The following is a 16140-nucleotide window of genomic DNA, read 5'->3' on the forward strand; positions in this document are numbered from 1 at the left end:
ACGCCCCGCCCTCTCTTTCCCCACAGGACTTTGTGGTCGGCCTCTCCATCCTGCTGCGGGGCACAGTCCACGAGAAGCTCAAGTGGGCGTTTAATCTCTATGACATTAACAAGGATGGCTACATCACCAAAGAGGTAGTGGAGGGCTGGGGGCAGGGGCTGTCCCCTCCTCCCCTCCTGCTACTCTACCCCCCACCCCTCTTCCTCTCCCTGCTCCTGCTGCCCTCTTGTCTTCTCCCGATCTCCATCCAGAGACTGGCCCCGGGGACAGCAGCCAGCGGGCTCTCCTCCTCTCCTGGGCCCTCAGTCCTGGACACCCAGGTGTGGAGGGTGGGCTCACGTACCCTGCACCACACATCTCGGTCCAGCTCAGCAAGTGTTCCGGTCATCCTGTCTGACACAGAAGGCCTGGGGGAGACTTAAGTGGAGAAGCCAGAGGTCCTGGCCTTGGCCCCCACCGAGTGAAGGGGGCAGTGTGGTCCCTTAAGGCATGGGTGGAGATGGGAGCCCTCCCACACGGACCCACAGACAGGTTTCATTTGGTCCAAGCACTTTTTCTGCTACAGCGTCACATTTTGGAGATAAGCACACAATCCATCTCCCACTTCTCTGGGAGACGAGCTTCCCCTGGAGTCAGAAGCTCGCTCTGGGTGCCCCGGAAGCGGGAAGGCTCCTCTGTCCAGCTCGTCTGGCGCCTCGCACTCACTGGCCTGGAGGTGCCCTGCACTCTTGGATGCCGCCTGCTCCCTTTGGGCCCTCACAGCCACCCCAGCCTTGCAGCGGGCTCATGCCAACCTCCCCCTCCAGGAGATGCTGGCCATCATGAAGTCCATCTATGACATGATGGGCCGCCACACCTACCCCATCCTGCGGGAGGACACACCGGCAGAGCACGTGGAGAGGTTCTTCCAGGTGAGCGCGCACCAGCCCTGCCTAGGGAGAGGAACTGGGCAGAGAAGGGGCTCTCGCTTTTGGGCCCCCTCCCCCGGGCAAGTGCCTTGCCCCTCCAAGCCTCTCCACTCCTCATGAGGAGGTTAAACTTGCCCCTCCCATCTGGCTGGTTGTCAGAACCCCTGAGAAGCGAACTACACCGCCGCTCTGCCCTGTGGACCTCATCTGGGGGCCAGGGCTGGGATCCCGAGGCAGCTGACCCCGGGCCAGAGCTCCATGCCGCCTGAGAGCTGTATGGCTCCTCCAGGAAGATGCTCTGCGAGAGGAGCGGGTTGGGGGCCTTCACCTGTATGCATGGGGGTACAGGGGCCGCAGGCTTTGCCGCGCGCTTGCTGGGGCCACTAGACATGGGCCGTCCTGTGACTCAGTTGCTCCCTCTGCCCTGGCTGCCTCTCAGGGAGGTGAGTGTGGGGACAGATTCTGGGAAACCCAAGCCCAGGAAGGCTCAGGGAAGTGGCCTAGGGGAGCAGGGGGAAGATGCGTGCAGCCTCAGCAGTCGGTTGGGAGGTAGCTATGAAGGGTTCATTGTGTGGCCTGGATCCAGAGGAGTCACAGGGGACAAGTCGGAGTGGAGGGACCCCACCCGCCCATCCATCCACCTGTGACTTCTGCGTCCTCAGGCCCGGGGCAGGGCTGTCTCTGCTGGGGCACAGAGTCACCTTGGGCGTGGCTTGGGTTGCAGAAAATGGACCGGAACCAGGATGGGGTGGTGACCATTGAAGAGTTCCTGGAGACCTGTCAGAAGGTAGGCGGCACGGGAGGCCGGGCCACAGTTCTCTACAGGCTCTGCTACAGAGGTGGGTGGTTGGCAGCGCCCGCCCCTTCCCTCACCCCAGTCCCACCCCTGCCAGCCCAGGATGTGACAGCTGTCCTTGGCCCCTCGCCACCTCCTGGGCAGCCCCAAGCTCCACTTGCCCTCTTGTCTGAGTCTCCTCCTCCCCACCCACCCCTGTAGCCCACAGCATCCCCCCACTCCCCCCACACCCTCAGCCCTGCCCCTGGAGAGTCTCAAGTTAGGGGCAGACATGGGGCCAGCCAGAGGGAGAGGGTCACTGTGGGGAGGCACCAGAGCCTCTGCAGTGTTGCTGCTGGCCCTTCCAGAGAGCACCTCAGGGGGCAGGATGCTGGGCCTCCAGCACCTCCACTGCCCCACTCCCAGAGCAGTCCTGGTCAGCCCCCGCCTCTGCTGGAGGCCAGCCGGGGTCCCCTTCATCAGCTTGTCCCAGATGGGCTTGCAGTCAGGAGTGGGGTTGAAGACAGGCTGTGCCTCACCAGCCGGGGACCTCGGACCAGCTACTTCACCTCCCTGTCCCCCAGCTCCCCTCCACCCAATGAGATAGACAGACAGGAAGTTGGTGCAGTCTCCGAGTCCCTGGCGGGAATCTGCTCAAGGGGGTCGGATTTGGAGCCCACCTAACACCTGACCGGCATCCCTTCCTCTCTCCACGCAGGACGAGAACATCATGAGCTCCATGCAGCTGTTTGAGAATGTCATCTAGGACACGTCCGGAGGAGTGCATGGCCATGGCCACCTCCACCCCCAAGAAATCTCCATCCTGCCAGGAACAGCCTCCGAGAAACTTTTAAAAAATAGATTTGCAAAAAGTGAACAGATTGCTACACACACACACACACACACACACACACATACACAGATACAGCCATTCATCTGGGCTGGCAGGGAGGGGCTGAGTCTGGCTGGGAGCCGAGTCCAGGAGCCCCAACCAGCCCTCCCCAGGCCAGCGAGGCGAGGCTGCTTCTGGGTAAGCGGTTGACAGAGCAGGTCTGCAGGCCACCAGCTGCTGGATGTCACCAGGAAGGGGCTCAAGTGCCCCTGCAGGGGAGGGTCCAACCTCCGGTGAGCCCACCTCGTCCCGTTCTCCATTCTGCTTTCTTGCCACACAGTGGGCTGGCTCCGGGCTCCCCTGGCCTTCTCCCCACAGCCACTCCCTACCCACTACCTACGCCTCTAGAAAGCCTCTTACCTCAGGACCCCAGAGGGACCAGCTGGGGGGCAGGGGAGAGGGGTGATGGAGGCCGAGCCTGCAGCTTTCTGGAAATGCTTTCCTGGGGGTCCCAGGACCCCCTGCCACTCCACTGACCTGGAAGAGCTGGGTACCAGGCCACCTACTATGGGGCAAGCCTGGGTGGTGAGGGCCACTGGGCCCCATTCTCCCTCCATGGCAGGAAGGCGGGGGATTTCAAGCTTGGGGACTGGTCGTGGTGGAGAATCCGAGGGCACTCTGTCCCTCCACAGGGTGGGATGAGCCTTTCCTTGTCCTAGTCCTGGTTCAGTGGGAATGCAGTAGGTGGGGCTGTACACACCCTCCAGCACAGACTGTTCCCTCCAAGGTCCTCTTAGGTCCCGGGAGCAGGCACGTGGTTCAGGGACTGGCAGCCAGGGAGCCCGGGGCAGAGCTCAGAGGGGCCTGGGAAGGGGTGCGTCCCTCCTCTTCCTGCAGTGCCCCTCCTGTGGCCCAGCGGCTTGGCTGAGCCCCCTCTCCTGAAGCAGTGTCACCGTCCCTCTGCCCAGGCTTGCCCCAGCCTTGCACAAAAAGCACAAGCATTCCTTAGCAGCTCAGGCGCAGCCCCGGTGGGAGCCCAGCACACTGCTTCTCAGAGGCCAGGCCCTCCTGCTGGCTGAGGCTCGGGCCCAGGAGCCCCAGTACGGTGGCCCTAGGGAAGAGGCCTGGGGGGTCTGCCCTGTGCCTGAGATCAGCAGGTCCCCAAAGCCCAGCCCGGCTGACCAACATTTAAAAGCACAAACCCTGGGGACTCTGCCTGGCGGTCCCCTCCATCTGGGGATGGAGAGTGCCAGCCCAAGGCTGGAGCCAGCGGTGAGGGCTGAGGAGCCTGCGGCTGGGTGGTCAGCGGAAACCCCGGAGGAGAGAGACGCTGCTCGCACCTGCCCGGGCCTCACCGAGAAGGAACCTGGTCCCAGGCCGCACGGCCCCTCCAGGAACATTCCCACATAATACATTCCATCGCAGCCAGCCCAGCTCCACTCAGGGCTGGCCCGGGGAGTCCCCGAGTGCCCCAGGAGGCCAGCCCCAGGGTGAGCAGGGCCCTCAGAGGCAAGGCGGTGTGGTGGAGGCCCCTCGGCATTCGGGCACAGCGTGGCCTCCCCCGCGGAGCTGCAGGGACACCGGCTCCAGACTCCAGGCTGACCGGGGGCCTCTGCCTCCAGGAGGGCATCAGCTTTCCCTGGCTCAGGGATCTTCTCCCTCCCCTCTCCCCCTGCCCGGCCCTCCCAGCTGGTGTCACTCTGCTAAGACCAAGGCCTCAGGAGAGCGTCCCCACCACACCCCTGCCCGCATTGACCTCGGGGCCAGACTGGCTGCACAGCCCAACCGGGAGGGGTCTGCCTCCTGCGCTGGGACCAGACCGGCCGCATGTCTGCATGGCAGAAGCGACTCCCTCGGCCACGGCCTGGGAGGGTGGTTCCTGTTCTCAGCATCCACTAATACTCAGTCCTGTATATTTTAATAAAATAAACTTGACAAAGGAGAGGGATTCCTGTTGGCTTTATCCCAGCTCTGAACTTCAGCTCAGCTTTTCTCACCCCTGCTGCCATTAGCCGCGGATCCTGCCCCGAGCTGTGCTGGTAAACGTTTGAGAGCTGGCTCTGGGGGCAGAGAACGCCCTTCAAATTCTCAGGCTCGCAGTGTGACCTCACTGAGGCCAAGTGAGGCTGAGATGCACACAGTGGGCCTTCGGGGCCTTCCTGGGAAGAGCCAGCCCTGGAGTCTCCACACAGACCCCACAGGGCAGGAGGACTTCTTGAGGCACCATGTGTATTTCACCCCCAGATAATTTTTCTTTCCCAGTTGTGGGAAGTCATTCTGGGTGTCCCCTTGGCTGGGGAGTGAGGGCCACGGGGCAGAAGAAAGCAGTATTTGCCTGAACGCGTCTCCTGGTGTTTATTTTCAAAAGTATAAGCCATGTGAGGACAATGACGGAGAAGGGACAAGAATGAGAGCCCGGGGGAGGGAGAAGGAGGGTTCCCCAACTCCCCAGTTCAAATGGAAGAAATCCAAACACATCCTAAGCAAGCAAGATAAAAGGGAACTCACCTAAACACGTTACAGTGAATTGCAGAACACCAAAGACAGATGACAAAGACAGCCAGAGGCGGACTGACGGCCAGCTCTCCTCAGTGATGGTGATGCGGAAAGACGGGGGAATGGCACGTCCAGTTTGCCGAGAGAAAAGTAACTGCCAACCTGGAATTTTACACCAGGCAAATAAAATATTTTCAATGTGGCACGGTGGCTCATGCCTGTAATCCCAGCACTTTGGGAGGCTGAGGCGGGTGAATCACCTGAGGACAGGAGTTCAAGACCAGCCTGGCCAACATGGTGAAACCCCGTCTCTACTAAAAATACAAAAAATTAGCTGGGCCTGGTGGCGAGGGCCTGTAATCCCAGCTACTAAGGAGGCTGAGGCAGGAGAATTGCTTGAACCTGGGAGGCGGAGATTGCAGTGAGCTGAGATGGTGCCATTGCACTCCAGCCTGGGGTGGAATAGACTCTGTCACAAAATAAATAAATAAATAAATAAGAGACTTTGCCACCAATAGATAATAAAGAAAAGTCCAAGGGCTTTACTTCATGTGGAAGCAAGGCGATCTCCCAGCTAAAAGGTCGAAGATGCAAGAAGCATGAAGGGTGTAGAGAGCAGTAAATATTGAGGGAATCTGAAGAAATGCAATGTTACTTGCAAAAATAGTAAAAAACAAAATATATATATATATATATATATATATATGATTTCCAAAAATAGCTAATGCAATATTTCTAGTCTCACTGCTCTCCAGACCTTAGCACTTCCTCACCAAGAGATGGAGACTGGTTCTCCTGCCCTCAGAACTCAGTAGGACTTCATGTGACTGTCTTGATGACTAGAACGCGGCAGAAGTGCGGCTCACTCGCTCACATGCTGGACAGTTGGTGCTGCTGGCAGTAAGCCGCAGCATCAGTTGGGGTTGTTGGCGGGAACACATCTATGGCTCTCCGTGTGGCCTGGGCTTCCCTGCAGTGTGGTGACGAGGTTCCCAAGGGCAAGTGTCCTCAGAGAGAACCAGGCACGAGGGCACGAGCCGTATTGCCTCGGATGACCTAGCCTCAGAAGTCAAGTTTCATCACTTCTTCCACGTTCTATTCATCAAGAGTCACATGAAGTCCTACTGAGTTTTGAGCGTAGGAGAACTAGTCTCCATCTCTTGATGAGGAAGTGATAAGGTCTGGGAGAGCAGTGAGACTAGAAATATTGCGTTAGTTATTTTTGGAAATTACACTGAATTTTTTTTTTTTTTTTACTATTTTTGCAAGTAACATTGCATTTCTTTAGATTCCCTCAATATTTACTGCTCTCTACACCCTTCATGCTTCTTGCATCAGCCTCAAGCACAGAGGACAGACAGAAGTTCCCCAAGCACCCTTGTGACGTAGTCACCCATCTGCCGCAACACAAACCCCAGTTCACCATTCACCTTGGGCAAGTCACACAATCTCGCTGTGCCTCGGTTTTCTCATCTGTAAAACAAGCACAAGGAGACAGACTGCATGACAGAATCAGGCTTCAATGAGCACAGGATGTTCAGATAGCACATCCAGCTCCAGCAGTGGGGTTAGACCATCTCATGGCCTGGCGTTTGGGAACAGAACATTCCCTGCCCTGGCACTGCTTCTGCTAAACGCGGCTGCCCTCTGCCTCGATTCTCTGTGTTGTGCAGCATCTTCTCTCCGTAGGGCAAACTCCCACCACCCCCAGAGGAGTTGACTGGACTGAGGATGGCCCTTTCTGCTGGGCACAGCTTTCCCCTGCCAAGCCTCTCAATGGCCCATGGATTGGCTGCCCCTGGGACAGGGTCAGGGCTGGTCCCATCCGCTCTGGGAGCCAGCACTCCCAGGTCCTCACTGGGTGCGGCTCCCACCCAGTCAATGTGGAAGTCTGGGTGGGAAAGGGGCAAAGGCAGGGGAACCCTCTTGCTCCCCTCACCCTGCCCAGAGGACACAGAAGAGCTGTGTCCCCAGTCCACATCCCCTCCCCTCACCCTGCCCAGAGGACAGAGAAGAGCTGTGTCCCCAGTCCACATCCTAGGTGACTGCTTGACACACGCCATATCTCTAAAGCCTTGCAGCATCTACGGCACAGGGCAATGCTTCCATTCTGGAACTTTCCGTGTCGTCTTCAGTATGTCAGTTTACCTTGCTGGGCCTCGGTTTCCCTTATCTGTAAAATAAGCAACGAGAACAACAAAATTCCTCTGCTAGGGCTGGTGTGATGATTCCGCGTACACATCTCCTCATCTCTTAATGAACACAGGCGTCCCTCCTTCCTAGCCACTGACGTGTGCCTGCATCTGTCCCTTTTTACGGAACGGTGACTCACACCGATAGGCCATCAGAGAGCGGACAGACATTTCAGAAGGAGTTTCCAGGTCTTGGAAACAAATCTATGCTGCTCCCCAGTTTTCTTGGTAACCCCAAGGCCCATGTGGGGACCAGCAGGCTGAGGAGGGGTAGTCGGGGCCATCGGGCCACAGCAGGCCACTCTCACCGCGCGGAAATGGGGAGGGAAGGGGGCCCAGAGCCGGCGCTGGCACCTGGGCCTGGCCTGTTGCATTCACCCCAAGGGCCCTCTCGACAGGTAGGGTGGGAAAGGCGGGTCCGAGACGGTGGCCAGCGCGCCCACACCCTCCCTATAGCACAGCTTTCCGGAGAATGGGCCGCTCGTGTTTAGAAGGTCCCAGGCTTCTCGGCTGCAGGAGCGATTTCGCAGGAGACAGGAGTGAGGAGCTCAAGTGCTGTGCCCCTCTCCACTGACCGCCGGGGGCGACGGGGCCCCACCACGGCCTCCCGCTCCTCCCTCCTTCGGCCCGAGGAAGCTCCTTGGAAGGAACTTGTCATTTCCTTCACAGCCCCAAAGATACGTTCCTATTTCTACTTCGCTCTCCACATGGTTTGCCCCCAAAACTGAATGTATCAAGTAACCAGCGCACCGAGTGCACCAAGCTGGGTGCTGGGGACGGGCACGATGCGTGTCCCCGGCCTCATTCCCTGGGGCGCTCCTAAAAAGCCTGCCCCTGACCCGCCAGGCTTTCCGGATCGGACAGAAGACAGCTTGCGAACGCCACTCACACCCTTCACAGGCCCCGCCGGGTCCGGAAGACGGGAGACAGCAGCCTTCCAGGAGCCCACGGAAGGAGACCCTTGCAGATAACTGAGGCCTACAGACCCAGACTTCGACAGGACCGCAGCCTGCCCCAGGGAGGCAGAGACCCTTCTGCACTTGCTAGGGACTCTGCGACCTCTGACCCGTGCCCCGTGGCCCCGAACCCTCAGGAACACCAACACTGTCCTCCACGTTCGCAGCCACCTCCCAGGCTCCCGAGGCTGCAGGGTGCTTTGTCCTCCCTGAGCCCTAATCATTGCATCTCTGCTTTGGGTGGGGCTTTGACCTTCACTCCCCTCACCTTCCAAGCTCTGCCTTCCCAGGTCTAGGCAAGGCAGGTGCCATTCCCCATTTATTAAACACCTTCCACACACCGAGCACAGCTGCATCTTGAGTCCACGGGGAAGAGGCCGCAGTTCCTGCTGTCAGGAAATTCAAGTCTTGTGCGGGCAGCAGAAGGCAATGAGAACAGGCCCTGAAGGTGATGGGGCCGCGATGCGGAAAGTGACCTCGGGGCACAGGCTGGGGACTGCGCTTGTGGGGATGCGATGGAGGGCTGGGACATCCCCGAGAACTGTGAACACAACAGGAGTGAGCAGAGCCTTCCTTGGTGTGGGACATGTCTGCCATGTGTTCAGATCACTGAGGAGCCTTTGATCCCCGTCACCTGCCCTGACTTCCCTGGAGGGCACATTCCAGGCGGAGTTGTCTAGAGTGAGTAAGGCTTTGACACCGACCGCAGAGGACCTCTCTGACCCAGTTCTACCCTCCTCCAAAGGTGGTTCTCTGATCTGTTCATTGCCATCATCAACCTTCTGGGTCCCAGACAAGCCCCCAGGTCCAGAGGCACTACTGCCAGCCCAAAGCAGGTACGGGGCCCTCCCCCAGCCCTCTGGTCCTTTCACCTGGGCCTTAGCCCCTTGGGTTAGGGGCCTACCAAAGGCCGGCCATTCCTGGAGAGGAAATCGCTGGTCATGTGCGGGCCAGCTGCAGTGGCCTGGACTTTGTCCCAGCCAGCTGGTTGTCAAGCGAGTGTGCAGAGTCAGTTCCCTGCAAGGTGAGCTTCACAGCGGTCAGAGATTGGGAAAGAGCTTGAGGGTGGGGGAGAGGTGGGGCCCCGCTGCACAGGGAAAGGGCTTGAGGGCCGGTGACAGAGCCAGCATGGCCAGCAGCAACCTCATGCCTGAGTGAGGCCAAGATGATGGTACTAGAGAGAAACTCTCCCCACCCCGCCCACACCCCCGCCACTCGAACATCTCACGGATCCAGAGGGGGAACATATGGGTCTTGTTCGCCTTTGACCAGAGCTGAGAGGTCCTAGCAAAGGGGCTGTGTACTGGGCGGGGACCTGTCAGGAAGGCCCTGTGTGGCCCTGGAAGGGAGTCGGGCTCCTCCTGCACAGTGCCAGAGCACAGCCATCTTTAAGTGATGGTGGCAGCACTCAGTGGACCACCATTGCCTCCCCTGCCCACCCCCACCTGACTGCTGCCCGGCCACCGAGGGCCATCAGTCTTAGCACTGGGCTCCCTGCCAGCCCTGCACACCTTTCTGTTCTCTCTGTTCCTCAAGCAGGAAACCCGGCTTCTCTCGAGCTCACCAGACCTGGCCGTACCTGCCTTCGCTCCTGCACTTTGACCCGTGCACAGAGTCCCCTCCGTTCAGCTCTTGACCAGCTTTGAACATAATCAAACCTTCCGTGCATACAGGATCTATGTCTACTCCATCTCTCTGCCTGAGATAAAAGGTCCCAGGAACTTCTCTCTCGCTCGTGGCCTTGGGCACCATGAGGGCAAGGAGGAAGGTCTCCTGACCGAGCACCAGTCTTCTGCCTCCCCAGCCTCCTCCCTCTTCTCCTGCCAGTAGCCCCCAGTCTCACTGGGAGACCCCTCCTCCACTCTCCATCCGTGAAGCCTTGGAGTCAGCTCTCACCTCCAAGGGAAAAGAGCGAGGCCAGGCCTAAGCCAATGGGTGCATTTTCCCCCTCGGGTCCCAGTGATTGGTGGGGGGTAGGCACATGACCTGATTACCATCGAGGCCCAGGGAGACCTTTGCTGGGAAGGCTGGGAAAGGTGCTCTCTCCTCCGCCATCTCTGAAGCTGCAAAGGTGTCAGTCCTGGAGCTGTTGCTGCCATTTTGCCACTGTGTCCTCACAGTGACATGGAAGGAAGCCCGCAGGGGAAGCCCTGACTGAGGGCCGAAGAGAGAGGAAGCAAAACCTGGGGGGTGCAGCCCTGCAACTGCACCTGAAGCCACCTCCTCCCAATCTCTGGGCTATCCGCTTCTGCGAGCCAGGGGGAGGCAGGGCTCAGCCAGTGCGGCTGAAGTCAAGGTCACAGGGAGGGAGGCCCTGGCAGGGCTCCCAGGGAGGGGCCAGGCACAGGGCCCTGAGCCTTTGGGGTCGTGAGGCCAGCTTTGGGGTTACACCAGGGTCGAAGGCCCTTAGAGACATCTCTGCTGGCGGGGCCTGCACTGGAGGGCCTCAGCCTGGGCACCCACCCCAGCCCAGCCCCTCCTCCATCTCCTTTCCTCTCCTGAGCTCTCCTGGCTGTGTCCCAGCTCAGGAACACAGCATGTGAAGCCAGGCAGCACTTTTTCCCAGGTTTGAAAAATCACCAAATACAGTAAAACATCCAGAAACTAAAACTAAGGCCCCAAGGAGCCAGGCGCCCGTTAGTTCCTGGCAGCCGACCAGGATTTAGAAATCCTCAAGTTTCTTGCTTTGTGGACAAACTTTCCCGGCAGTAAACTTTCCAAGTAGGTAGAAGTGTATTCTGGGCAGAGCAAACGGGCCCCAGAGGGGAGGAATCGCTGGCCTCCTCCTTTCTCCCCCACTGCGCCCCCACCCCATTCCCTGCCCACTACAGGGCCTCGTTCCCGCTGCCCCTGCAGATGTGGAAAAAGCGACAAGACACTGGTTGGCAGGGACGACCATCTATCCCATCTGTCCCACCCGATCCCCCATCTGCCCATTGCTTCATTCATTCATTCATTCATTGAAACAAAAAACAACAAAAAATAAGTTGTGCACCCAGCACTGTGCCAGGGAATGGGGATAAAATGTCAGAATACCTGCAAAGCCTTCCCTGGTGGAGCCTATATTTTTTTGGAGACAAGACGTTAATAAATTAAATCCTATGAAAAGTATAAATTTACACCCGATGTCATGATCAGGAAGATGAGGCCCATGGTTTGGTGAGAGCTTTGGGCCAGGCGCATGACGTGGGGACTCCACCAGGGAGCAGCCTTTGAGCTCAGCCTGCAGGATGAGGAGGAAGGGGCTGGGGAAAGCGGTGAGGGGTGGGAGGGAGACAGCACTGCCAGGGGCTGCAGCCAGATCCCAGGCGCAAATGCTGGGGAAATGGGAGAGGCCTGCAGGGCAGAGCCACCCCAAAGGTGTTGGCCTCAGCCTGACAGCAGCACGGAGCCACTGAGGAGTATGACATTAAATTGGTGTTTTGAAAACCCCACTCTGACTGAAACATGGACACCAGGTTGGAGAGGACCCAAGTGGATGCAGAGAAACCAGAAAGGAGGTTATTCTGTTTAGCTATTGCCACACAGCCACTGAGCTACATGTTACAAGGACGGGGCTTGACTGGGCCCGCTACGTGATTCTTGGCATGGTCTCTCATGACTGTTGCAATTAGACAGCGGCTGAGGTGGAAGTCAGTTGATGGTTGGAGTGTTCACGGCCAATAGGCATGAGCTTGAAGCCTCTGGAAGGCACTAACAGGAGAACCATCACAGCTGGACCGGTAGGATTTTGGAGCCAGTCTATACCGTCTCCTGGAGACAATCACTCTCCTTTTGAGAAACAGCCTCTAGCTTTGTTGTTGGGCTTTGGTAAAGACTGAAAACCTAACCATGGGCTGTCAGGCGACCACGTGGTCTGAGCTTCCTGAAACAATCTGTATTGTCTGACCCACCTAGTCATAAGCTGGACGTGCTATCAAGTGGAAGTGGCAGACAAGAGATGGAGCTCAGGCAGTGGGGAGGGGACAGCTAAGCTGCAGGAGCAGGTGGCTCAGGTTCCTTTGACAGCAAGTTCAGTTGCATTGCTTCCTCTCCCTCCATCCCTGCCTGTGGCTTTCTGCATGTTCTTTAGGATCAGTCTACTGAGGAAGAAGAAACTCAAGCAAGACTTATGAATGGATCTGTACAATCGGCTTATGCCACCCAAAAGTAACAAGCTGCAGATGGCAGCCCCACTCAGGGATGACTCTGAAGGGCAGTGGTGAAGGAAGTCCCCCCAGTGGATAGAACTTTGAGCAGTATATTTGGCTGTCTGGAGTAAGGAGATGGTGGAAAGTATGGTGGCAGGAATGGGGCATATGCGTGGTCTCAACTACATGGATTTCCCCGTCTCAAGGTGGACCTGGCTGACGCCACTGCTCAGACTCAGTCTGCCAACAACAGAGACCAATGGAAAGCCCCTGCTATGGCACCACTCCCCATGGAAACCAGCCAGCCAGCTGGTGCCAGGTTGATTACCCTGGACCTCCTCCACTGTGGAAGGGGCAGAGGTTTTCACCACGGGACACATATTCCGTGCCCAGCATCGTCTATGGACTATAAGGAGTGGGAGTGCTTCTCTCGATAGTACATCTAATAACTCATTTACAGCAGTTTTGTTTCTTGTCCTGGCCACTTTGAGCTCTGCTGGAGATATTAGTACTCAAAGGGAGAGAGCCTCCCCCAGGAGACAGAGAAGTGAACACTGCTCCCTGGTCACTTTGGGTTCCTTATGCCACTGAATCAACAGGCAAAACAGGAGGGTTGATCCAGTGGCTGCCGTGATGGGTCCTGATGACGAAGGGGAAGATCTGGTTCCAAGGGGAATATGTTTGCTACAATAGACACAAGATTCCAGTGAGTTTCACCAGCGCAAAACTACAGCAAGATCTGGATCTCATGGTCTATATGGTGGGAGCTTCTTCCCTGTATCTTAAGAGTTTGGCTGCTTTTTTTTTTTTTTTTTGAGACAGGGTCTCCCTCTGTCCCCCAGGCTGGAGTGCAGTGACGTGATCGTGGCTCACTGCAGCCTCAACCTCCCTAGCTCAAGTAATCCTCCCAGCTCAGCCTTCTAAGTAGCTGAGACCACAGATGCACACCACCACGCCTGGCTAGTTTTTAAATTTTTTATTGTACAGACAGGGTCTCACCATGTTGCCCAGGCTGGTCTCAAACTCCTGGGCCCAAGCAATCCTCCTGCCCTGGCCTGCAAACGGCTGGTATTACAAGCGTAAAATACCACGCCCAACTTGGTTACTCTTATACTAAGGTCCTTCCTTAGTCCTTAGAGTTCTCTTTACTTTTTACCAGCCTATCCCTCATGGCTCCAATCCCCTGCCGTAGTTGCTACCTCCTTGTATTAAACTCAGTCTGTTCCAATCCCTGCGTGATTTCTCTCTCCTGATTGGACCTAGACCGATGCACTGTCCTGAGAGCCAGGAAGCAGCTGGGTCACCGATTAGAACCTAGTTGTGATGGACTGCACTGCGCCCCCTCCTCATCCACATGTTGAAGTCCTGACCCCAGGACCCCAGACTGTGACTGGATTTGGTGATAGGGCCTTTAAAGAGGTAATTCAACTAAAATGAGGGCTCTAGGGTAGGCACTGATCCAGCCTGACTGGCGTCCTTATAAGGAGAGATTAGGACGCATAAAGAGACACAAGCGCCACGTGTGCACAGAGGGGCAACCATGTGCAGAGGCAGCCAGGAGACAGCGACCTGCAAGCCAAGGAGAGAGGCCTCAGAAGAACCCAGCCCACCGACACCATGATCTCAGACTCCTGGCCTCCAGAACTGAGGTGACAGATTGCGGCTGTTTAAGTCCCCCAGGCTACGGTACTTTTTGCGGCAGCCAGGCAGCCTGACAGCCTAGCTGTGGAAGGAATGCTGGGTCCTTCCCCCATACTCCTCAGAAGTGAATTGCTAGGTTCCGCCCACAAGAAAGGCAATGGACATGGAAGGCTTGTCAAATAATTTGAGGACATGTTTTTTTTTTGTTTTTTTGTTTTTTTTTTCTGAGACGGAGTCTCACTCTGTTGCCCAGGCTGGAGTGCAGTGGCCAGATCTCAGCTCACTGCAAGCTCCACCTCCTGGGTTTACGCCATTCTCCTGCCTCAGCCTCCCGCGTAGCTGGGACTACAGGCGCCCGCCACCTCGCCCAGCTAGTTTTATTTTTTTTTGTATTTTTTAGTAGAGACGGGGTTTCACCGTGTTAGCCAGGATGGTCTTGATCTCCTGACCTCGTGATCCGCCCGTCTCGGCCTCCCAAAGTGCTGGGATTACAGGCTTGAGCCACCGCGCCCGGCCTGAGGACATGTTTTTAAATCATCACAGAGGCCACAGTGGGAGTGCGGCCAGCAGGGTCAGATAGCATCTTGGCCTGGGATGGTGGGAAGTCCATCCGTTCAGATGATGTGGGGAGGTAAAGTTGCCAGGATGTGAAGATGCAAATGGGAATAGCGTGAGGAAAAGGCAAAGACTGAATTCTGGCTTGGGGGCTGCTCAGGTGGATGGTCAGGGGATGCCATGACATCCTCTGAGATACAGAAGAAGACCACGTTTGATGTGGAAACATCATGAGTTCATGTTGAGCTTGTGGTGCCTTTGAGACATCAAAATGAAAGTGTCCCATAGACAGTTGAGTTTATGAAGATGTACACATGTGAGTCTTCTTTCTATAGGTAGCAACTAAACCATCAAGCATGAAAAATGTGGTCTGAGGGATCCTGTTGAGTGAGAAGAGACATAAGTACCATGCTTTGAGAGGCGGCAACATTTACAGGTTGGATGGAGGAGAGTGAGTCTGAAGAATGACTGAGATAGAGGAGGAAAATTCAAGACAATGTGATATGACAGAAGACCTATCAATGGAGACTATGTTTGGCTGCAAGGAACAGGGATTCAGAATAATGGGAGCTTTTAATACCATAGATTTTTTTTCTCTCTTGCATAAAAGGCCAACAGAGCATTGTTTGGCATTGGTTTGGCAGCTCAACAATCCTCAGGGATCCAGATCCTAGCTCCGGTAACCTGTCACCTCAAGGCCAGAGATGGCCCTTCATGCTCCAGCCATCACATTCACATTTCAGCCAGTAGAAAGAAAGAAGGGTGAAGAGTAAGGGCCTGCTGATTCTTTTTAAATAATTCCTTTAACTCCCAAATTTTCTGTTTAGATCTCGCTAATCAGACTAACTCTCATGGTCTCATGTAGCCTCAAAGCGTGACTGAGAAATGAATCTCTCTATTCTAGGCAGCCACATATCTAGCAAATAAATGGGGTTTTACTGCTAAGGAAGAGGGAAAGAAAGGATACTGGAAGGCAACCAGTCACCTCTGCTGGGAAGCCACGGGAAGGCAGTATTTAAAGCACGGGGAAATGGCCCAGAGAGGCCAAGAGTGCTTAGAGGTAACGATAAAAAGTGTCGTTTGAGCTGGGCGTGGTGGCGGATTCCCCTGTAGTGCCAGCTACTTGGGAGGCTGAGGCAGGAGAATCGCTTGAACCTGGAGGCGGAGGCTGCAGTGAGCCGAGATCGCGCCACTGCACCCCAACCTGGGCGACAGAGCGAGACTCCATCTCAACAACAACAACAAAAGTGTCTTTTGGTCTGAGCACCATGGATATCACTGGGGACTTAAGTAAGACATGTTTCAGTGGAAGGATGGGGGCACAGGTCAGATCGGGATGAATGAGGAATGAATGGGAGACAAGGAATCAAAGTGAAGATTCATATGGGAAGGAAGCTCCTGTGGGAGACCTTCCGAGGAAGGTTGGTGAGCGATGTGGGAGGGGCAGCTGGAGGGAAGTGGGGCCAAAGAGCAGTTTTGCTTCGATTTGTTTAAGACAGAGAGATCCGAGCAGGCGGGAAGACGTGCTGAAGAGGCAGAGTCCTGCTCAAGAGGAATACGGGGTAAGTCTCAGTGCAAGGCAACCACGGTGCAGGGTCTCCTGCACAGGACTTGAGGCCTGGGAAGGAGGACGCTCCTCATCAGCGGGGCTAGCA

The 16140-nt window shown here is 56.4% G+C and overlaps 1 protein-coding gene across 3 annotated transcripts in view; it reads left to right on the forward strand.

Moving 5' to 3' along the window:
• The window catches only part of KCNIP3 (potassium voltage-gated channel interacting protein 3), a 93002-nt gene extending 88545 nt beyond the window's left edge, over positions 1 to 4457 (forward strand). For all 3 annotated transcript variants that reach the window (XM_050755155.1, XM_050755156.1, XM_050755157.1), the window contains 4 exons: positions 27 to 134; positions 807 to 911; positions 1633 to 1695; positions 2402 to 4457. In XM_050755155.1, coding sequence (XP_050611112.1) covers positions 27 to 134; positions 807 to 911; positions 1633 to 1695; positions 2402 to 2449 — 324 coding nt within the window. In that variant the 3' untranslated portion in view covers positions 2450 to 4457. The remainder of the gene's footprint in view (positions 1 to 26; positions 135 to 806; positions 912 to 1632; positions 1696 to 2401) is intronic.
• The last annotated feature ends 11683 nt before the right edge of the window (positions 4458 to 16140 follow it).

The sequence above is a fragment of the Macaca thibetana genome, chromosome 13 (genome assembly GCF_024542745.1).
Source record: "Macaca thibetana thibetana isolate TM-01 chromosome 13, ASM2454274v1, whole genome shotgun sequence".
Classification (NCBI taxonomy): domain Eukaryota; kingdom Metazoa; phylum Chordata; class Mammalia; order Primates; family Cercopithecidae; genus Macaca; species Macaca thibetana.